At 39.2% G+C, this 24,905-nt stretch overlaps 1 protein-coding gene across 7 annotated transcripts in view; it reads right to left on the reverse strand.

Annotated features, from left to right (window-relative positions):
• Nucleotides 1-16,008: 16,008 nt before the first annotated feature.
• OSBPL8 (oxysterol binding protein like 8) overlaps nucleotides 16,009-24,905 on the reverse strand; it is an 80,847-nt gene continuing 71,950 nt past the window's right edge. For all 7 annotated transcript variants that reach the window (XM_060777426.2, XM_060777425.2, XM_060777430.2 and 4 more), the window contains 4 exons: nucleotides 23,111-23,198; nucleotides 22,422-22,521; nucleotides 22,075-22,177; nucleotides 16,009-20,595 (listed from right to left, as the gene is read on the reverse strand). In XM_060777426.2, the coding sequence (XP_060633409.2) occupies nucleotides 20,460-20,595; nucleotides 22,075-22,177; nucleotides 22,422-22,521; nucleotides 23,111-23,198 (427 nt within the window). In that variant the 3' untranslated portion in view covers nucleotides 16,009-20,459. The remainder of the gene's footprint in view (nucleotides 20,596-22,074; nucleotides 22,178-22,421; nucleotides 22,522-23,110; nucleotides 23,199-24,905) is intronic.

Below are 24,905 nucleotides of genomic sequence, written 5' to 3' on the forward strand. Positions count from 1 at the left end.
AGATTATATGGCAGTGTAGATGAGGCCTAAGAGCAAACTATTTTGGAATTCAGGTTACAGCAATGGAAATAATTTAAGGACAAAGGGTGAAAAGCAGCTGAAAAAATGAAACAACAAAAGATGAATCAAGACTGTCTCTGATAAATGAGAACACTTGGAGGATATGTGCTTGTCATCCAGGTAGAGATACTAAGACTTGATACTAAGATGAGATATGATGTCTTTCTTAGGCCCCCTTTCACACAGCTGTATACAATCCACATTGAACTGGATTATATGGCAGTGTGGACTCCGATAATCCAGTCCAAAGCAGATATTGTAGATTGTCTGCCTTGATATTCTGAGTTATATGGCTGTGTGGAAGAACCCTTACCCAGTTGGATATACATGTGAGGAGGATACACACATGCGCGTATGCACACACACAAAAAATATTGGTAGTTCTTTTGGAGCATTTTTCTCAAGTGTATATAATTTTAATGAAGCATTGGATTAAGTATTTAAGTAAACGCTAAAAATACAAAAACAAACAAAACATAGAACCTGGCAGTGTAGTTTAAATTCTCCAAATTACCAGACAAATTATTTCACTCAGCATCTCTGCTAAACAATGGTTTGCTAGTGAAATCTGCGCCTCATACATTAATTAAGCAATATAAAATCAGATCAGGCAGGATGGCTTTAGAAATGCATCCCCCTGGAACTTGTCTTACATCTGATCCAATTATTAGCATTTCAAAGCTCCCGGTTCCTCTTTTCAGCTCCATAGGAGAAGTTATCTGTATATTAATCTTCTCCTCAGTAGCTGCAGGATCTGCAACTTCATCTGCTGCCAGTGCTAACAACAATTCCTGAATAATTCCAGGACATTTTGCTCTTTCAAAATGGATTGATGTCCTCATAGATATTAAGAAAGTTGTAAGAGTCTGGTAATAAACCCATAGAATGCCCAGTCATTGCAATTTACTGAATTTCCAATTGGAAGATTTGCCTTTCCCAATATATATATCCTATTTTTAATCGTAATTCTTAAATAATATACCCCTACCATTGGACAGAGTGACACATCTCCCTTAGGACACACATGGCTTAACAAAGCCCCTCAGAGTGAAGCTCCCTTTCACAAAATCTTTTTACATCCAACTAGGCTCATTTTTTCATCCTTATCTTGTCTAGCTGGAAGTTTTTAAGCAGCGTGAACATTGGGAGGATAGTGAAGGAGAGACAGGGGAACGTAAACTTTGGGTCTCCATTGCAGCAGTGTAGCTGCAGTAAACAATACTTACACTCGGAAAGAATGGCATATGACTCTAACAACAGATCTTTGTGTCTGCCTGCAACAGACAAGGCAAACAGCAGCTGCTTCCAAGATCCCTTAGTAAGCATGTGCAAACAGAGAGAAAAGGAGGGAGCAGATTAGCCTGCCTGTCTCACCAACAACCTTCACCCTATTTTTTAAAAGTAGGTCTGTAGTATGGCCACCAACATTGAAATTATAATAAAAGTGGATGGTGAAAGAAAAAATCATTTTGGAGAATTTGTCTTGAGCTCTCTAAACTAGTCTGCTGCCTCAGATTCCCTGGAGGAAGGGCTCACCAGAATTAAAGTAATGCATAGCTTTCAGTGATGTCACTACCTCTGAGGATGCCTGCCATAGATGCAGGCGAAACTTCAGGAGAAAATGCCTCTAGAACATGCCATATAGCCTGAAAAAACCTACAACAACCCAATAGTAAGACCTATCCTGAAGAAGGCATCTCTTGATTCCACAGTACTGAATAACTACCAGCCAATTTCAAAAATTTTTGGGCAAGCTTCTGGAGTGGTGGCTTCTCAGCTCCAGAGATTCTTGGATGAAACCGATTATCTGGATCCATCACAGTCTGGCTTCAGACCTAGTCAGGATACAGAGACAGCTTTGGTCGCCTTGATGGATGATCTCCACAGAGAGGTGGACAAGGGAAGTGTGTCCTTGTTGGTTCTCTTAGTGGCTTTCGATAGTGTTGTGTATGGTATCCTTCTGGGGGAACTTTCCAAAATGGGCCTTGGGGTACTGCTCTGCAGTGGCTCCACTCCTTTCTGGAAGGTCACTCCCAGTCAGTGAAGATTGGCCACTGTGAGGGACTAGATGAGGTCTAACAAGTTGAAGCTTAATCCTGGCAAGACAGAGGTTCTCCTGGTCAGTTGTATGGCCGATCAGGGTATAAAGTGGCAACCTGTGCTCGATGGGGTTACACTCTCCCAGAGGACACAGGTCCATAGTGTGGGGGTCTTCTTAGATTCAGAACTGATGCTTGATTCACGGGTGTTGGCAGTGGCTGGAAGGGCCTTGGCACAATTAAAGCTTGTGTGCCAGCTGTGACCATACCTCGTGAAGTCTGACTTGGCCATGGTGGTCCATACCTTAGTTATCTCCAGATTGGACTATTGTAATGCGCTCTAGGTGGGGCTGCCTTTGAAGATGGCCCAGAAATTGCAGTTGGTACAAAGGTCAGCAGCCAGGTTGTTGACTGGAACAAATTGCAGGGAGTGGTTAACCTCCGTTTAAACAGCTTCACTGGCTGCCAATAAGTTTCCGGTGTCAACAGAAGAACATAGTATAGCATAGAGATTTTAATGTCCACATATGAGTTACTTTTATAGTGAAGTAATTTAAGGAGAGTGATTCACACCCTCTGGTTGTTTTTGCAACAATTGACCCATCCAGACTGCCCATTTTCTGGGGAAAATAAGTGTGCATGTGAATTCCCTTCATGGAAGGCTTCAAGAGTGAGCACTGTACTTTGAAAAAGAGTGCAGCGCCCTGTGGTATTTAACATTGTGTCCTACTTTACAGAGGACAGTCTTCTCTTTGAATATTTTGCATTTGAAATCTCTGCAATTCACTATAAAAATAAAGACTTGAATCCTTTTGGAAGTTCGGGAGCTTGACCCACTGAATAAATTACTGAATGGTGAGTCAATGCTTATGTAAATTTCATTGTCTTGTTGAATCTGCTTTAGTTAGGGCTACTCATAGGCTTCAAGGCAAATTTTCAGAATGCAGAGTAAGCTGGGGGGTGTTCTGAAATGGCCCACCAGCCCTGAGGCAAAGTTAGTGCCTGGTCACAGCCTTTCAGTACTCTGGTCAGATATATTCTTCTTCTATTAGAATTAAAACCAACTATCCCTAAATGTGCACCAGTCTCTACATGTTAAGTTGCACATCTGTGTTCTCTATTATGCTAAATAGCAAGGGGCCTTCTGAATATTTTAGCAGACTTTGGAAAGCAACCTTAGTTGGACAATCCCAAACTCCCAATTCTATCGCTGATGATGTTGTTGCTGCTGCTGCTGCTGCTGTTTTGTGTCTTCAAGTCATTTCTGACATACAGCAAACCCAAACCTCTACACAATGCTGGATCTCCAGAGGCCTATAGGTACGAAATTGTGAGAGCTTTAGCCAAGCTCTGTAGACAACCCAAAGGAGGACCCTTGTGCACTCCAGCACAATGGTATTCACATCCACTTAGAGGTAAGCACCACTGATGTTCATGGCATTTATTGCTAGTTAGTGTCTATGTGATTACACCCCAGCCTTTGGAATGGTAGTGGCACAATGCTTTATACGACAGTCTTCTAACAAACAGAGGCAGTTGTGATTTTTCTATCTGTTTCTTTTTCTTTTTTTAAATTGCAGCAAGGAAAATAAATACAGTAGTGTAGCTATTGGGATTGTTAGCAAAACTTTGGAACAAAACAAGATATTCACATTGTGTTGGAATGGTGGTCAAGAGAGGAGCTCCGGAGATCATTAGCAAAATTAGGCCACGGTTCTTTCAGTGCTCGGAATGCTTTTACAACAGTCTTGCGTAGCAACAGCAGAGATCACACTCTTAAATTGGGGAAGAGTCTAATGTACCGCTCCGAGCAAATCGCAGCATTGTTATATAACATGATTTCACTTTCAGCTGCTTTCAGTACCTAATCCTTTTATGAGCACTCCTTCAACATTCATCATTCAATTTAATGCCTAGCAAATATTGAGTCTTTTCATCTCTGTTCTCAAAATCATAATGGATATTTATGTTTGAATTCTGAATTAGCTCTTTGTTCCTCATTGTTTGAGATGTGTGTCACTGCCTGCTTATTTAATTGTTTGCTGTATTGTTCTAGAATCCTTTGCTTGACTATTAACTATTGGAACTCATCAATTCGTGAATTATTCCTAATTCTCCTTGGATGCTTATTTTGTGTTGAATTCATAACATGTTCAATCATTAGAATAAAATATTTGAAAACTAACATTGAAAAAGCTAGCACTAGGTGAGGCTTTACTCCACTGCTTCTTATGATAGCACAATCCTATGCTTGTTTTCTCAGATATGAGTTCTATTGTGTTTAAAGAGACCTGGCCTTGCACATTATTGAGAAAGATGTTCAACATTGCATTGATAGACTAGCTTCCTATTCCTAAGGATTAGCTATCAAAACAATTCTAATTATTTATCTATATATAAATATAAATAATCATCTATATATAAACACACTGCATGTTGCAGCACTGTGTTTATATATAAATATAAATGTAGCGCAACCCCGTACTTGTGGGCCAGTTTCAGTTGAAGAAAAGTATAGACACAAATATTTTATTTATTTATTTATTTAGCAATTTTGTATACCGGTCTTCTCCCCTCTATCGGGGGACTCGGGCCGGTTTCCAACAATAAAATCACAAAACAATAATTAAAAACATCATATAACATATTCAATTTAAAACGTTATAAGAGCAAAATGCAATCACATAATAACAATGGTCAGTCGTCATAGTGAATTCGTTGTCCATCATTCATCGTCATCTATCCGATCACAGAAATATTGATTCACTCGTCAAAAGCCAAACCCCATAGCCAGGTTTTCACCCGTTTTCTGAATGACAGAATGGAGGGGGCAGTTCTTATCTCCAGTGGAAGAGAGTTCCAGAGTTGAGGGGCCACCACCGAGAAGGCCCTGTCCCTCGTCCCCACCAGACGTGCCTGAGAGGCCGGTGGGACCGAGAGCAGGGCCCCTCCAGACAATCTTAACAACCTAGATGGTTCATAGGGGAGAATACGTTCGAAGGAGTATATTACTATATGAGGAGTATATTACTATATTTACTCAAATCTAATGCTCAGCTTTTTGGCTAAATTACATAGCCAAAAGTGAGGTGAACATTAAATTTTATAGTACACTTCAGAATTGTGCAAGTAGATATGCCTTGGCTGATGAAAAGGCATGGCTTCCATGTTAGAGCATGTAAGTAATCAGTTGGTGAGTGTGTTAACTGAAAATGCAAAGCACGAAGCTGATTGGTTGGGCAACACCCGGGGAGCTAGCTGAGCCTGGGAGTTTTGGCAACAGTTACATTTTTAGGTTTGAGCTTTGCAGGAGCAAGCAGAGAGAAACACTTAGTATAGTTCTTGCTTCATGAGCTGCTGAAAGGAGATCTCCACCAATGCAACTGTTCACATGATTGTATGTATGTTGCTCTACATTACGAAGAGTAAACGACTTGTTCTTTACTGATCATCTGTGTGGCATATTTTCTTTCTCTGGCAAGACAGTGTGTGAACTGAAAAAACATGAACTACGCGTGATTTTCATTCCGCCGCATTCTCAACTGGCTTCATTTATGAGGCCTTCAGAACCTCTCTCTTTGTTTTGAAGGACTAGTGAATGAAGCCTTAGTTGGGAAGTCACCACCTGTCCATCAGACTAAGGCTGGCAAGTTTGCCAGCCTCAGCATGATGGAGGAGTACAAATTACCCTTGCCCATCAGTCACTCTGAGGCAGGCAGCAGAACAGCCAACAGGTAAAGGGAAGCAATGCATTACATTTGACATATCTTTTTTTGCAACATGCACCTTCAAAATTAAGGTGCGCATTACAATCAATGATTAATTATACTCGAGTAAATGCACAATAGCCTCTCCAAAATTTTACATAAGGTGATTGAAACTGCTTAATACATAACTCACGTGTTCCCTTAGTGGTGCCACTGAATCCGCTGAATCCACCTATAATCATGCTTCGTCCAACAGCAGCTGCATTCCCACCACCCACCCTAGCTGTATCCACCTCCGTTGTCTCTCTGTGTATGGGGTGATGGTGGTGGTGGAAACATTTAAAATCCCTCCTTACTCATGGTCATTCACTTGGGCATGAAGGTTGAAAGGGGACTGGATGGGGGGAAACATCAAGTGAGAGTGCAAGGTGGGAGCTAAGACTGGCAGATAAACGCTAAAGGTTATTCGTCGATCAGGTTGTGCATGCTGGGAAGAAAAGGGAAGGGGCATCACTTTTGAATTTGGGCATGGGAAATGTGTGGCTATTCGTTGGAATCCAGTTTATGTGAAGTTGGTGTAGTGCTAACAGAATGAGTCCAGGAACACAATACTCTCAACTTACAGCTGAATTGTTTTGCTGATGTAGACCAGGGCTTCTTTAACTTTTTCCACTTATGACTGAGAAATTTGTATGTAATCCTAATAACGGTATATAAATTAATTTTTACAAAATAAAACATTAATGGCCATAAATCAGCATTTGCAAGACTTGCAAAACAAGCTGATTTTCCTTTTTGTAGAGTACAGCTGAAGCATTTGCTGCAGAGTCCACTGCAAACATTGCATATTGTTGCTAACTAGTCTGTGTAAATGTCACTATAGGAGACATTCAGAAAACTTTTATGGTTGCCAATTTTTTCATGACCCAACATTGAGCTAAGGGGACCCAATTTGGTTTAAGAATCAGTGGTCTAGACAACTGTTTAAGAATCAGTGGTCTAGACAACTGCTCTGTCACACTCATTTTATTACTACCAGCCATCTCGTAAAAACTAGGGGGATTGCTTGGATCCACTTGAAAGGGGACACTTAGGAGTAATTATGTCATCTGTTTTGGCCATTTGGGTACTTCAGGAATCACCTGCCAAAGTATCAGGGAATTCCCCAGATCCATAAGCATCCAGTGCGAACAATTCTAATTGCTCTTTTGACCCTGTAAGGATGCCAAATCGCAGCGAGTCTCAACATCCACAAGAAATTATATGTCCATGACAGCAGACCTATGTTAAGTTCTTCCCCATACAGATCACCATCATCCGACCCAGGACTGAAAACTAGGTTCAGAGTGTGTCTTGCAACATGGGTGACACTAGATAAAACTTGGAATAGGCCCATAGTAATCACAGGAGACATTCTAAACTGCTTCTCACAGAATGGTCTTGGAGCAGATGTTGAAGTTTCCCAGTCCAACAAGCCATGGTGGAGGAAACAGTTATAGTACCACTACTGAGACCAACTCACTTTGCTGTGCCTCTGTTGCCTAAAACATCACAAATCTCCTGGAATTGGTTTATACCATGAATGGGAAACTATTGGCCCTTCAGATATTCTCTCATTTTCATTAGAGTCACATGGCAAGGTCAACTGTTAGAGATGAAGGGAACAGTAACAGGTTCCCCATAACTGAGGCTAAATCTAGCACTATGGCAGCTAGGACCAAATTCCCTCCTCCTCCCTGCATTACTCCAATACAGATTCATGGGAGGTGTTTTCAACCATTGAGTCAGTTTGGGTCTATAAAAGGCTGCAATTGCTCTTGTTTTGTGCTGGCTTCTAACATTCTGCCAACAAAACTGCAGTCAAATCCTGGCCACATTTTTTGCCCCCCTTCCCACCCTGCTGGTGTGGATATTTGCTTGTTTTCTTTAGATGACCAGTATCCAGTGGCTGAATAAACACTTATCTCTCAGAACTGCATCATGTAATGACCTTAACTGTGATGGAAAGCAGTCTTGCATCTTTGATCTTGTTTTATTTCCATATTATTATGCAGCATGCATGCAGTTCATGAAATTTAATCAACTACATTGTGGGAGTTCAGATTTTGCTGTGAAAGAAACCTAGGTCTCTGATTATATTGCTTATCTCAGAACAGCAACAGGGGATTGACATACAATTGTTTACATTTCCTTTCTATGAATATAACAGATGGGAGTGTTCCTCGTGAGTCTAGGTTTGTTTCAGAATGTTTATAGTTACAGCTTGTTCTGAATTGTCTGGATTTCAAGAGCTGGTTAATTGTTCTATTGAAGGTGAAGAAGCAAGTAAAATGCTATATGAAAAAGAAAGCTGTGCATATTAATGAGCAATATGCTTCTGTAACCTGCCATGTCACTACTTTTCTGTGGTGATGAGATTGTGAGCTCCTATGAGACAGGAGGCTATGCTGATAGGATATAAGATAGGCTTTTGCTGAAGAGTTAGATGAAATGTGAGAAACAGCTACTGGGCAGCAGCAGTATTAGTGGACTGAAGAAGTAACACTGGTGGAAAATCTTTCAGAGGCAATAACAGTGGCACCATAGCTAACACTTGTTAGTATTGCTCAAAAGAAGGCACGGTAGACCCCTTTTGAATTTTTTTTTTACCATAAAAAACCCTATGATGAGGCTATCTAAAATTAAACAAGATAGTCCAGATGACACTCCCAAGTTGGAAGGCACTCAACAAGCTACTTGGGTACAGCAGAGGACAACTGCAAGTAGTAGTGTGGCTAGTGACACAACTGGACTCAAGATGAAAGGATGTTCAACTGCCGACCTGCTTAGTAGTGAAATGAAAGTCTGAAGCTGCACAACAAATATTCTAGGATAATGAAATGTGAAAAGCATGAATCAAAGAAAACGACACATTGTAAAACAAGAAATGGAATGTAGAAACATTGCAATACTTGCAGTGAATGACCTACAATTGACAGAAATGACACATTTAAGTCAGATAATTACACTGTATATATACCCAGGAAATGAAATCTATGAAGAAAGGTGGTGGCATTAATAGTGATCCTGCAAACAACAAACCTCCAAGTCTGAGACCAACAGAATGAATTTTGCGAGGCCAAAATTTGTCTGATCCTCGCCTGACATTCCCTCATTAAGCTAGTCCTGCAGTTCCAAACTTTGGGCTTCTGTCACTTACTTTGCCCCTTTTCCCACAGACCACAAGAAGATCCCTATAAGGGCCAGTGGATGTGTACTATGGGTTCACTGTGGTAAGCATGACCAGATTCTCTACCAAAATTTCACAGGAATAGTGAGATATAATGGCAACAAGTGGGAGTTTATTAATACACAATTAGATCACCACTCAAACCCTGAACTATACAATCATTCACAATTCTCCAAAACCATATTCAGCTATTCCCTTTCGCAGACTGTTCTATCTAGCACTAAGTAGGCTTGCCAAGCTTCTTTCTTCACATTATGCAAACAATCTTCAAAAAATCAGTGCAGTGACTACATACATGGACATCACCTGATAGTCAATATATACTACATAATCAGAAGCAGAAGATAGAGAATCAAAAGCAAGAACAGGAGCGGATTGTGATACAGGCCTGAGTAAATCTAAAGAAAACTGAACCAATCTTAATGCTGATTGAAGAACAACCTTTTGGAATTTAAAGACAATGCAAAAATAGATCCATACTATTAGGCCTAATTGACTGGAAAACAAAGAACTCTGGACTTGCCAGAAAGGAATACATGCAGCGTGCTTCAAAATTATTTCAAAGCAGTATATTTCATAATGGCAACATGTTACAATTACACAAAAAGTTACAAACAGTTTCATAAGTTTTCATTAAACTTATCATTTTGAGCCAGAATCAAATCTAAAACATAATTCTGCAAATGAAGAATATCTCATTATGCCTTATGTTGTGGGATGCCATCTTGTGAATGCCTGAGACTTGGGACTATTTGTGCACTGGGAAAGGTATCTAATGGTGATCATTTGACCTCTAAGCCCCAAACTTTTAAGGGGTAAGAATTTCATTCATGGGCAGTTTGTGGTTGCAGAGATATAGTGATTTCAAATTGGGTCCATATTTTTTGAAATACCCTGTACATAATTTTGTTCTCCCAAAGAATGAAATTTTCAGTAGTAAATAACTCAGGCTTGAACATAAGAATACACAAGGCACTATTTAGTGCTTCACAGCAGAACCCCTATAAAAAGATCAATGCCTCTTCATATACATGCAATATTTCCTCAGATAAATCTATTATTAATAAGTTAACAAAAAGTTGCTAGATTCAAGACACTTGCAAGTGACAAAACATTTTATCCTCTGACAGGAACAGGACTTGGATTTGACAGCATTGACACTTACTGGAATAATCAATTTTAGGAGCAAGGAACAATTCCACAGTGTAATCTTATGTATAGTTATTCAGAAGTAAGTCTTATTGTGTTAAGGAAACTTCCTCCTAGGTATGTTTGCACAGAACTGCAGCCCTTGCCTTTTGCTTGTTGTTCTGTGCAGAGAGACATCAAATCTTTCCTCTCAGTTTTTCTGTGGGAGTCTAATGCCAGGAATCAGTATCAGATTCAATTCTGCTCACTGTAGAAGAAAAACCATTGTTATTGTTGTGTGCCTTGAAGTGGCTTTTGACTTATGGCAGCACCAAAGCAAACCTATCATGGGGTTTTCTAAGGCTAAGTCTGTGATTTGCCCAAGGTCGCCCTGTGGGCTTTCACTGGTTTTGAACCTTATTATCTAGAATTGCAGTTCATCATTCAAACTATACATCACATTGGTTCCATAAGGGAAGAAAGCCCTACTAAATGGAATTCAAATGCACTGATTCACTATATTTAAATATTACTTTGATAAAAACAAAATAGTTTTTTTTTAAAATGTGTCCAAATCTCTTGTTTGCCAAGGTGATTCTGAGATAAAGCTAAAAATTAATTTCTTTTTACACATTCTCTAGAAAATGGAGGAGGCCAAGGGTAAGAGTTTTTAGCAACACGCCTGACACTTGAAAACAGAGACATGCTAGGAAATGGAAATTGTTTTGCATGGCAAGGAAGTCAGTCATGCAGTAGCAACTCAAAGATACCCTCTACTGGCAAAATGATCGTTTTTAGGGAAGAGTCAAAATGCTTTGGAATTTGCTTTTAACAGAAAGTACGACTTATCATTTCCAGCTATATTGCTAATGTGTAATTGCAGAGATACAACTTTATAACCTGCAGGGAGCCTACAGCTTGTTGTAGATGAAAAGGGGAGAAAGCAATCACACCTGAGATGATTGGGAGCCTGTGAGAGTCTATAAGAATCTTCATATTCTTCATTCCTGTTCTATCCCAATGTAGCTTTTTAATATCAAGTCTTCTCCCTCTTCACTGTGCATTTCACCCTCCCTGTTTTGTGAAAGCCTGCCTGACAAAGAAATTCAATGACCTTGAAGAATAGAATGACTTTATTGTAATTGTGCAACAAAATTAAAAGCTTTCCCTAGCAAACATCACAAAAACTTGCATAGGTATTTTTGTAAAGTGTAAAGGGGCACTGGATGTGAAAAAAGATCTACTATGAACAAAAGATCAGACATATTATAATTCTGCTTATGCCATATCCTCCTCAGGAAAACATATTTTAGTTGTTGCGGACCATTGGTCCACAGCTCCCCAAATCCCAAAAGTAGCATGATGAACGTTTAGCCTGCAAAAGAGAAGGCTGAGAGGAGGAGATATGGTGGCCATGTATAAATATATGAGGGGAAGTCAGAGGGAGGAGGGAGCAAACTTGTTTTCTGTCGCCCTCGAGACTAAGACGTGGAACAATGGCTTCAAACGACAGGAAAGGAGATTCCACCTGAATATGAGGAAGAACTTCCTGACAGTGAGAGCTGTTCAGCAGTGGAACTCTCTGCCCCGGAGTGTGGTGGAGGCTCCTTCTTTGGAGGCTTTTAAGCAGAAGATGGATGGCCATCCGTCAGGGTGCTTTGAATGCGATTTCCCAGCTTCCTGGCAGGGGATTGGACTGGATGGACCACGAGATCTCTTCCAACTCTAGGATTCTATGGTATACAGCAGGGGTCCTCAAACTATGGGCCGAGGGCCGGATACGGCCTTCAAAGGTCATTTACCCGGCCCTCACTCAGGGTCAACCTACATCTGAAATGACTTGAAAACACACAACAACAATCCTATCTCATCAGCCAAAAGCAGGTCCACACGTCCCATTGAAATACTAATAAGTTTATATTTGTTAAAATTGTTTTCCATTTTAATTATTCTATTGTTTTTAAGTGGTTTTTTGCATTATAAATAAGATGTGTGCATGGGAATTCATTCATATTTTTTCAAATTATTATCTGGCCCTCCAACACTTTGACGGACTATGACATGGCCCTATGTTTAAAAAGTTTGAGGACCCCTGGTATACAGGATGGGATTTAGAGGTTGCATTCTTGAACAAGGAAATATATAATGTGTCTGTGTGATGTTATTTTATGTGATGTGTTTCATAGTGTTTTTTTATTAGGGGAGAGTCAATTTTAATATTTTATACTACTTTTATCGATGGCATTGAATTGTTGCCAACACTGTGAACCAACCCGAGTCCCCTTCGGGGTTGATAAGGGCGGTATACAAATATTGCAAATAAATAATAGAAAGAGAAGCAGAAGCATTTCAATTAAATTATGTTCACAAATTCCAATCCATTAGCAGGGGTATGGACAAAGATAATGACTTCATGGCACACAACATGAATGTTTTGCTTAGTCTACAGCAGGCCTGGGGCAACTTGGGCCCTCCAGGGGTTTTGGACTCCAACTCCCACCATTCCTAACAGCCTCAGGCCCTTAAGCCTCAGGCTTAAGCGGCTGAGGGGGAAAAGGAAAGGGCCTGAGGCTGTTAGGAATGGTGGGAGTTGGAGTCCAAAACACCTGGAGGGCCCAAGTTGGCCCCAGGCCTGCTGTAGATGCATCCTTTGAGATGCTTTCCTTACCCTCTAAAGACAAAGATCTGAATCCCTTGCTTGTCCATGGGAACTCACTTCTTGGCCTTGGGCAAGTCACACTCTCACAGCCTCTGAACAAATCTTGCCAAGGAAACCCCAAAATGGGTCGTTTCTCTTTAGGGTCGCCACAATTCATAAGGTGCTCGACCAGAATCCCTTTTGAAAAGGTATAGAAGATGCCTTAGGCCATAATTGAAGCCTCCTGCACTGGAAAAAAATGGAGGGAGACCATATTTACATTTGGAATAAAGAGGAGAAAGGGACAGGGGAGGACAAAAAGGGAATGTGACGGCAACCGATGGAGGACAAAAACATGGCAAGGAAAGGCGCTCCGAGCCGCTTCCTCTCCTCCAGGCCTCCCCGCTGTCTGCAAACAGCAACCGGAAGTAAAGAGCAGCGCGGTTCTTCAACTCTCTTCCTCTTTGCTTGTTGTGACGTCGCCGGACTGGCCGAAGCTCGAACTGAGGCGCTGTTGCCATGGGAACAACACCCTGCCTGGAGTTGATTGAGTTCTAAGGCGACCACAGGCCAAGGTGCGATGCGCGCATGCGCTAAAGCCTGCTGAACGCCCTGCCCTGCCCTTGGCGCCAAATAAGAGTAAACCATCAACAGGCTGAAGCGGTGGTTCTTAATTTTTGGTGTTTTTGGACTTCAGCTCCCAGAACTCTTGAATGTTATATACCATTTTACTATAGTGGGACTCAAGCACCCCAGATTTTGAGGTTTCCTACGAATAATTCATTAGTGCAGGGATATACAAGGAAATAAAGGCGCTCCATGCAGCCATACTGGCCACATGATCTTGGAGGTGTCTATGGACAACGCCAGCTCTTTGGCTTAGAAATGGAGATGAGCACCAACTCCCAGAGTCGGACACAACTAGACTTAATGTCAAGAGGAAAACCTTTACCTTTACTTTTAAGCACTACTTCATTTTTCTCCAAATATGAGGGCTGACTGAAAAGTAATGCTTCCACCTTCGTTACTTGGATTTGGATGGGAATATTTTAATAAATCAAATGCAGAAATAATCCTTAGAATGTGCTCTTTAACTACCACTATTCACTTTTCCACATAGTCACTAGACAATTGGATACATTTCTGCCAACGATGAAAAGTTTTCTGAAGCCGTCACGGAAGAAGTCGACACTCTTTTTTCGCAAGCAGCATCTCACAGTTATCTCGACGTCTTCATCAGAAGCACAATGATGTCCCCGCAGATCTTCTTTCATTATCGGGAGCAGATGGAAGTCAGATGGTGCTAAATCTGGACTGTATGGAGCAGGGCTCCTCAAACTATGGCCCAGGCCCGAATATGGCCCTCCAAGGTCATTTACCCGGCCCTTGCTCAAGGTCATTTACCCGGCCCTTGCTCAAGGTCAACCTACGTCTGAAATGACTTGAAAGCACACAACAACAATCCTATCTCATAAGCCAAAAACAGGCCCACACTTTCCAAAGAAATACTAATAACAAATATAAACTTAAAATTGTTCTTCATTTAAATTATTTTATTGTTCTAAAGTGTTTTTTTGCACTACAAATAAGATACGTGCACTGTGCATAGGAATTCATTCTTCTTTTTTTTCTAACCATAATCCGGCCCTCCAACAGTTTGAGGGACTATGACCAGGCCCTCTGTTTAAAAAGTTTGTGGACCCCTGGTATGGAGGATGTCATACGGTGGTGAGATCCAATCTGAAGTTTCAAGTCTGTGAACTTTCAGGTGTCAGCATCCTGGGTATCTATCGTGCACAGATCTTACTGTATGCATGTTTGTTGAAATTGTTATGGCCATGCAATGAAGTCTTTGCAGTAAGAATCCAACTTATGGCTTCCTCCTTGCATGGCTACATTGGGCTAATGAGGGAACTCCTAAGCTTGTGCATTTGGAGTGCTGCTACATCAGTGCCTCTTCACCAGCACGTAATAAACTCAGTATTGACAGTGGAGCACTAGGATAAAAAGTTCCTTTTTTGTTAAATCTCTCCTCATGCATCCCAGTATGATTTGTCACATGGTAGGGCAAAAAGAGAAAGCTTTAGTTCTTGGTAGTTTGGGTAACATAATAATGCACCCCCTTTGCATGAGAGGGAACAAAGACATCTCATAACTTGTAATAATTTACTTTTATGAAGGAAATGTGTTTCTGCACATCTGCACATATACAGGAACTGACCCGTCACTGCCCTATCAGACTGAACTAGCCCTCCAAACTAAACATCACAGATCTTCCTGGTACAAACAATCATACAAATGGCTTTGTGTATATCCTCACTCATCTTGCATGAGGAATATCCTTTTTTTTAGACCAGTGGTCCCTAAAATTTGGTCCTCCAGATGTTTTGGACTTCTGTGGTAGAGGTTTTTCTTTGGAGGCTTTTAAACAGAGGCTGGATGACCATCTGTCAGGGATACTTTGAATGCGATTTTCCTGCTTCTTGGCAGAAGGCTTGATTGGATGACCCGCGAAGGCTCTTCTAACTCTATGATTCTATGATTCAGCTCCCAGATTTCCTAACTACTGGCCAAGTTTGCTGGGGGCTCTGGGGAGTTGAAGCCCCAAACACCTGGAGGTCCAAAGTTTGGGAGCTATTGGTTTAGGGAGAAGGATGCTTTGTTTCAGATGGACATGTCTAGAACGAATTTCAAGATTGATGTATTAGTGTAAATATTTGGTGATCATTTTTTCTCTGTTCAATCTATTTCTCTATGTTGATTTATCTTGAATCAATATAACATTGAATTACTTATGAAAGTTGTTTGCAAAGTAAGGATCTATCTCAAATGATTGTATACCAGCTCTCCATGCACTGTGTATTGAAAGAAAAGTAATGGCAAATTTGCAAATACTACATTGCTATTCCCTTCACTGTAAGTAAACTCTGCAGACTGGGATTTCTTATGTCCTCCATCTTTAAAAGATTGAACATGGCAACACTATTCTTAAGCAGACAAAGATGGTTTCCGGGCTATTTCTGCCTCATCAGAAGGGTGAGAATATGTGCCTTTCATGATTTGAAGAGGAAGCTGTCCACAGCTATTCTTGGTCTATGCACCGTGTTTCCTTTGGATGATGTGGGAGACATTACTCAAATCACATACTAAATGACTCATGAGAGATTTTAACTTGAATTTCAGATATTCACACAATAACTCAAAGTATTGTTTTGATCACAGCTCTTTATTCTAGTTCTTTAATTGTACAAAACTACTGACCAGTGCTAGAACTTTAAATTTATAAATGGCCTTTTTAAACAAGTCGATGAACTGAACTGTACATGAAGCATGCAACACACAATTTCCAGTTCTTTCAAAGGAATGACTCGTTTGTTTTATCACACTGCATGCAGCATGATTTTTTAAAAAAATACAGTGCAACAACAACAATGCTATTTTACATGATATGCAGAAACAAACAAAAACCTTCTAGGAAGAGGGTTTCCTATGTATAAATCTGAATAAGTGCATTCACATTCACATTTTGTCATCACCTCTGGCTTTTCTTTAAATATTTTTTTATTCATTGGACTAAACACCGGTCCTATACAGCTTTAGTACAACAAACCATTTTCAGTTTAAAAAAGTGTAACAGTATAAAAATCCAAGCAATGTGTTAAAATAAAAGGAAAAGGGGCAAGGGAGGAGTGTAAAAAAACATTAGTGAAAGTTCAGAATCTAGAAGGAAGTGAAAAGAGTTCAAGACTAACAGAAGGTCATATATTTAAAAAGTGCTTTCCAGACTTGAGCCAAAGTTTAAATCCAAAAAATGTGCTTTTGGGTCACATAAGGAAGTGTCGTTTTTCCAAAGGTTTCAGCAAGAGTTCGATGCCAATTTTCTTTTGATCTTCAACCATATCCCTTTAAAGTTTATTTTCTTAGAATGGTTTTTATCCATAAAAACAAATGTGAAGCCAAAATTGTCTGTCTGTGATGTTACGGTTTTTATTATGGCTATTTTTGTGATATCACAAACAAAGAGTTGTGGCTTCATTGTACAAGAATGCACATTCCACAACACAGAGATTTTGTTGGGTCTTGTTATTTTTAATTATTGACTGGGACAAAAAAAACCTGATGTCTTTTTTTGACAGCTCTGCCATATCTTTTTATAAACATTGGTTCTGAAAGTTAATATTGGAAATATAAAAACTTCCAGACAATAGCTATGGCACAACCTTAATAACATCTTTTTATATACAGACCTCACCCCTGTGTGAACTCCATCAAGGCACTATTACAATACTCAAGTATCTGATGGCCTGCTCTCAAAAGATACCCCAAAATTGAGGATACAGGAGAAAGACATTTATCACTTAGTTCAGTAGTTAACGGTTCTATTTACAATAGGATAAAAACCACAAGACAAAACAGCAGTTAAAGCAGATGACTATCACAATGATAGATGAGACAAATGTAATTGAACTCTTGTTTCATTTCATTAACATTGAATTGGCAAGATTTTCCCCCCAAAGGCACAGGTGGGCAGTGAACTGTAAATAGTAAGATCACTGTACAGGTTAGCTGTCTGAATGAAGTTTTCATGAAAAGCAAGCATGCTGTATATCTAAGAGATGCCCAATAATAGGCAACAACTAACCTATCATCTGAGATACAAGAAACACTATATATTGCCAGGACTCCATTATACACACAACACATTTTTATAGTTATGTTCATGGTAATGGTTACAAGGTATATTAAAGGCTTATAGTGCATTTAGTTTAAACAAACAGCCATGAATATGGCAGTAACAAGCGATTTTGAATATTTTCTACTTATGTACAAGTAGGACCATACACAATCAAGTGAAAAATCAAGTGCTTTTCTTTAAATACTTAACGTTACCAAAGAGCCCTTGCCCTCGAGTTCTACAAACTGTACAATCACAGTTTCCTTACAGCTTTGTGCAGAAAACAGTCAATCTGAAGGAATTTAAGGTCAGGGCACATGGCTAAATATTAAATATGAAGGAACATTTCATAAACCAGAGCCACATTCAACCATATCATATAAAAAGTAATCAGGCAACAAGTTCTTTTTTCAGCATCAAATGGGCCAAAGTAGAGATTTAGGCATGATAAGCTGTGCTTTTCTGTGTCTGACACAGAAGACAACAATATTTGTAATGTAATGCTGTCACAGAAAGTTTAAGAATCATATGCTTTCTTAAAATGAGAAATGCCTAATACTCTGATGGGGAGAAAAAACCCTACCGGAGTTGCACTGCAACTCCTACTAACTTAGCCTTCACAGTTAAAAGGCAAGGGCGGAAGTCTAACATCATTCCTTATCACTACCCTAAAAAAAGAGAGAAAGCAATGATATAATTTATCTAGCTATGCCTCACAAAATATATTAACACACAGAAAGGGGAGGCAGGAGATAGAGACGAAGTATGGTATACATCAGGCATGGGCAAATTTTGGCCCTCCAGGTGTTTTGGACTACTGACTGTTACGAACTGTGGTAGTTGAAGTCCAAAACAGCTGGGGGGCCAAAGTTTGCCCATGCTTGGTATACATTGACATCAGTGGATGGGCCAAAGCAACAGAAGCAACTTCAGTATCTCTGACAGCTGTTGCATGAAGCTAGGTATTCCAAATGCTTACAAAAAAATACAAAGCAGGACAAAAGCTTACTTTTTTCTGATATCATATTTCTTTACTACAACTATTTTTATGAATTGCGCAGAATTTTAGAAATTACATAATAATCCATAGAACTGAAGAAAAGTAGTTCATTGTATTTCAGATTTTTAAGAAAAAAGGATTTGGCAAAAAGTCCACAAGGCAAAAAAGAGGAGAGGAGGGAGACAGAGACTTTCAAATTAAGACTCATTTACTAAAATGTATATTTATGAATAATCTAAAGATTTGAAAAATATCCAAATAATAATCAGAAATATGCATCTTAATAAATTCGTTTAATTTGAAAGCAAGCATCTAATTTTGCTAACATCATTTTGGGCTGTAGAAAAACACACACATATATTTAAAAAAGGTACTGAAATCCAAACTGAATAGGAGGGCTTATTTTTGTCATAACAGAAGGCTGAAGATTTCTGCAGTACTGTGTGTTATCATGCACATCTAATTGCGATTATTCTTGTCACGTAAACAGAACAAAAGGGCTAATACAAGCAAAAACTGATCTACCTTCCATAATGTAAGTGTCCACTCTAATTTACAGGATGGAGGTTTTCATTTATAGAAAAACCCTACCAAACCTATGTTTTACAATACTGTGCACATTAATGTGCTAAGATCTGGGGAAACTAAAACATCATTAAAATTGCTAATGCTGCTAAATAGGCCTTGAGTGGCAGATTAGATTTGGCCCGTAATTCTTCGACGTATGGGAGTGTTATGCAAGCCTGTATATCACACCATAATTATTGAGATGCAATTGCAGTTGAATGGACTGACTTCAGCCCAATATTTGAAACATCACATGGTCTCATGTTAAGCATCCATGGGTCAAATCTAGAAAATCCTTTATATCATTCACTAGAGTATGGTATCCTGTGGCTTACATATAGCCCAAGACAGCTTTGGTATAGCCTTCAAGCCTCTTGCTTTCCAGCAAAATATATTAAAACATAAAAAAGTGCAATTCTGTTTCCAGAGGCCTCCAGAAGGCACCATTATCTCATTTCCACTTCTTTAGGTCAAGCAGAACCTTACAAGAAGCCCCAAATTGGTGAACAAGCAGACTCTGACATCACTTCTAGTTTCATCAAAATGCTGGAGGTGTGGGCTGTACACAGAGGACTTACAGGTGGCCCTTAGACATGCCACTACTGCCCTACCCTGCAGTACAGCCCTTCTTTTTCCCATTCAAATAGTGACTCCATCACTGTCCCCAACCCTTTGCATCCCAACTTAAAGTATTTCTGGGTCTGCTGAAGCAGTATGTCAATAGGAGCTGTATTTACAAAGAGATGGATACAAATACTACTGGGAAGATAAAGCTATTAGTGTACTACTCAGGACTGTTACAATCACTAACACTATGATCACGCTCCATTTTCATAAACTAATGGAAACATCTGCCAAGTAACAATCACTGAAATGCAGCAGGGTTAGTGAAATGTTGATGGACTAATATAGCTTAATATATTTAATGGTAACAAAGAACTGAATAGCTTAATCTTTGTACAACTATATACTGACATCGCTGGGTGCAATCTTCCTAATTAAGTAAGATCTCATGAAACTTTGAACACATATTGAACTGAAACACAATTAGTCTGGCCTTTGGGGAGTATGCGGTCACACTGAAAAGGATGCCATCATTGCCCAGAGTGACAATGTTGTATACTGGCATTTATCACTGCAGCCTAACCACACTTTAGAATATGCAAGGCAGTTTCCCAGTATACCAAGGACACAAAGAAAAAGGTACTGGCACATAAGCATCATCCATATCTTCTGGATAGGACAGAATATAACAGACATTGCCACGTGAGCACAAGCCTTTGAGGCAAAGGCCTACATCTTCACAGCTCTTGCGTTTTAGAAAATATTGCCTTATTTGAAGCTAACCCAAGCTTAAAATATGGTCCCACGAAGAACACAATCATTCCACTTCATATATTCTTCCATCCAGGCATTCTATTTAAACAAGTAATTGATCATAAGCTGCAGGAGAATCATCAGCAAAATGAAGACATAGTGCTTGAACTGAAAAAAGGTATTATCTGATGGTGGCGCGCTGGTAGACATTCGGGTTCTCAGAGCAGTGATGTCCCTACAAGAAATGAAAAAGAGTACAATAAATTCATAGATGGGCAATACAAAATTTGCACAAAAGTGGTAAAAATGCCATATACTGAATGTGTGGCTGTTAGATTGTTGAAGCAACTGAAGAACTGAATAGCAAGGTTCAAGGCTAAAGCAATGGCTCCTATCAGTGTAACAGGACACAGGAGAAGCTTTGGCAAAGTTTCTTCACAACACAGAAAACCTATGGGACTCGGGTGGTATTCATTTCACCAGAGTTAGCACTAATTGTGTGGACCTCAATGTCAAGATCCTGACACAAAATATCTCCTACAAGGTAACTTTAGTAAAATATGATACATATTGCCTACCTCTTTTGAATGTGAGTAAAGCAAAAAGACAAAGAAGGACATTCAAGACTGAACAGCAACAAAAAGTGGTTGCCCCTTAACTGGTAGACTCCCATTAAATTTCAGCAGCTTGGGTGAGAAACACATATTGACTCTTTATGAAGCCGAGTAAAACAAAGTTAAATATTTTTGGTCCAAGTGGCTATTATAGGTCCAAGTAGCAAACTGATATTTCATTTGTTGAATTTACTGTAATCACTAAGTTACAGAGAAAGCAAACAAATTCTAGTAAAGATAAACGTTTCCCCTGACATTAAATCTAATCGTATCTGACTTTCGGGGTGGTGCTTATCTCCATTTCTAAGCCAAAGAGCTGGCATTGTCCTTAGATGTCTCCAAGGTTATGTGGAGACTGCATGGAACGCCGTTACCTTCCCACCAGAGCAGTACCTATTGATCTACTCACATTTGCATGTTTTCGAACTGCTAGATTGGCAGAAGCTGGGGCTAATAGTGGGAGCTAACCTCGCTCCCCAGATTCGAACCACCAACCTTTCGGTCAGCAAGTTCAGAAATTCAGTGGTTTAACTTGCTGTGCCAATGGGGGCTCCTAAACAAACTCTAAGATCAAATAAAGCATTTGTAATAATCCATGAACACTTGAAGTTTATACCAACATGAATTTCATCCTATATCTATTGTCTAAAGAATCAGTGTACACACCCCTCTGTAGGTACCAAAGTCATTGTAAAATAATACAATACATAATCCCTCCATTTTAATAAAACAAGGAAAAACTATGAAGACAATAAAGTGAAGAAATTTCTAACGCAATCCACAGATATAAAGAAACTGGTCAGAGACAGCTCATAATCACAAAAAGTCTAATTCTCACCTTGAAAAAAAGGAATCTTATATGTTGGTTCCTGTGTAAATTAGCGTTGCTTATTTTTACATGCATGTGATAAACTGTGGCTTTCCAGATGCTTTTGTATTGCAACTTGCATAATCTTTCACTACTGGCTACACTGACTAGAGCTGATGGGAGTTGAGAGCCAAAACTAAATCATTGTCTACAATTTCTCATCTATTTGAAACCAAACACTTACAGTAATAACACAAGGCATTGTAAAACAACCAACCAATCAAAATCCTACCTCCGTATGTCTTCCTGTGTCTCTCTTATAGATTCAATGGCATTTTGCAATTCAATGAGATCAAGGGTTTTCTTTCGGATTCTTGTACTATGCGTGACTTGTGCTTCAAAAGTAATTGAAAGAATGTATAAGGATATAAATCATGTAAATTACACCAAAGAGCTTTTAAAAATTCCCAAAATAAAACAAGTTATCTCCCTCTCTTTTTATAAGTCAGAACAGAAGAACTCAGTCCTCAAATCGTGCTACAGCACAAAATGAAAACAAAGTAATAACATATGTTTAACACACAATAAATGTCGCAAAAAACTGAAAAAGGAGAGGATGATGAATAATACAGTGCTCACCTTCACTGCCAGATGAGTCCTGATTATCAGGTTCCGGTGAGGAGAAGCCACACTCCCCTTTCTTTGACTTTGCAGACCGTTTTATTTTTGCGACACTAACCTGAAATTAATTAATTTACAATGTTCATCTGCTTGGAAACAAAAGAAAATGGATCCCAGACCTAATTAATGGAATTGTACAAGCACTGAAAAAAGAAGTCAAAGTGGAGATTTTATTTGATTTCCCCTTTTTCTGAAACTTCTGGTTCCAACTCCCATGGTGTCCTGGAAGACTGGGGAATTGTGCAGGACATGGGGAAGAGGACACAGTGTCCCTTTGTTTATTCAGTGGGCAGCCTGGATCTACCATAACTAGATAAAAGACTGGATGTAGTATAATGGCATATTGTCAATTTGCTTTAAAATGACAGGGAAGAAAAGTGATAGCTGAGGACCGGAAGGAGTTAAGTTATTAACACTGCTTACCAACTAAACTGATCATGTTTTAGAATAAAACTATAGTATTTCAACTACTTTTATTCCGTTACTCAATACATACAATTTTGACTTTTCACCTATGAAATATGTCTGCTGTAAAGATTTTACTATGACGTTGTCATCAGAACAGAAAGCAAAGAAAATGTTCCAAATCTGAATCCATTTAATATAGCAGCTGACCAAAAACAACTACTACCACTACAAGAACATACCATTGGTGTCCGATGTCTGACCATCGTTTGAATGGCACCATCTTTTTCAAACTGTATCATATCATTTAGTGGATCCCATGGTCTTGTGCTGTGGATGACAAACAGCACAACTTAAGACAGTTCAATAAAGGTGCCATTTCAATCATGTTACCTTTAGGGAAGTTTCTTTTATAGACATTTCAAGCTGAGGAATATTTCTTGTTGGTGTGGTGTGCCTCCAAGTAATTTCCGATTTATAGGGACCCTAAGGAGGTTTTCTTGGTAAGATTTGTTCAGAGAGCGTTTGCCTTTGAGGATGAGTCAGTGTGACTTGGTGTGCCTCTGCCTTCTTCTGAAGCTCAGTATGCCTTGCTCAAAGTCATCCAGAGGCTTTTCATGGCCAAGTAGGATATTAACAAGTGGCAAGTGGGAACGTGGATGGTTGCAATCTGAGAATTCTACCTTTTCTGGGTAGGTTGTTTGCGGGGGCCAGAGCAAAAGATGTTTCCTGTTTCACCAGGGAATACTCCTCTGGATCAGAAATGTACAATGAAAATTAGAAACACTTCTACCTCTGAGAGAAAGATTCTAGAGTCAAGAGATTATGCAGATCTGGCCTGCAAAGCCTGTAGTCCTCCAGGAGTTTTAGACTTGAGCTCTCAGAATTCTTGACCATTGAAGCAGCTGGGCATGGTTTCTGGGAGTTGGAGGCACAAACACCGGGAAGGTCACAGGTTATGCAGGCTTGATGTTCAGCAACTCAGTAAAAACTATGCAACTAAGAGCCAAAGGGGAAAAAAATCTCAAAGGCGAGTGAAATTTAAACAGAGAATCAGATCTCTTCTCTTCCATCTTCCTCAAATTGAGAATAAAAATCTTAACCAGGCAGCATATAAAACCCAAATGACACCTACATGTCAGTATGTATAGCCTTCCTCTTTTAAAAAGAAGTAGCAGTGAAACAAACAGAAAAAAACCAGTTCTTTTACAGTAAGGTGTTGTATCACTGGGAAATTCAAATGAATTAAAGGGAACATCATGTTAATAGATAAGGCTTTTAAATATGGATATGTATTTTAATTTATTGACTCAGCTTTTTATATTTGCATGAAATGTTTATTTGAATGTGTTTTATTGATTTGTTATTGTTTACCTGTATTATATTAATTATTTGGCTTATTATGTATTTTTGGCATCCCTGAGTCCCCAGAAGGGAGATGGGATGAGATACAAATAAAGTTTTATTATTAAGCCATTTCAGTTTTTGACACAAGACAGAAGTTTCAACTGTTCAATCTCTATCTTCCATCATTAGCACTCACAACAAAGGAAACCAGCCTTGCAGTGTCAAATATCTATGTAAGCACCCATTGTGTGCAAACGATATGGTTAAAGAGAAGCAAACTGGATATTGTAATGATGAAATTAATTCTGATCACAAGAACATAAAAAGATATCAGACCAATCTAGTCCATTATTCCTATAGTAGCCAAGTAGGTTCTGCCCGAAAACAGAACATGAATGCAACACTACCAAACTAGTTGTATCCAACTTGTAATTATATGTATTACACCTTCAGGAAATTAAAAGGTCAAAGCAGCTTCATAAAGGACTTTTCAGAAAAAGAGAAAGTGAATATTCCTAAGATGTTACAGACTGTATATTGTTTTGTAAACAAGATTTTGAATTACAATTCATGACTACAGTGAAATCAATTAACAGGTGTTTATGTATTAACACAAGTTAAGCTGTTAGCTGCAGTACCTTTGTGAGCCAAAAATATGTTGCATGTCATTTGAAAATTCTGAAAGTAGAC

The sequence above is a fragment of the Anolis sagrei genome, chromosome 5 (assembly GCF_037176765.1).
Source record: "Anolis sagrei isolate rAnoSag1 chromosome 5, rAnoSag1.mat, whole genome shotgun sequence".
In the NCBI taxonomy this organism is placed as follows: Eukaryota; Metazoa; Chordata; class Lepidosauria; order Squamata; family Dactyloidae; genus Anolis; species Anolis sagrei.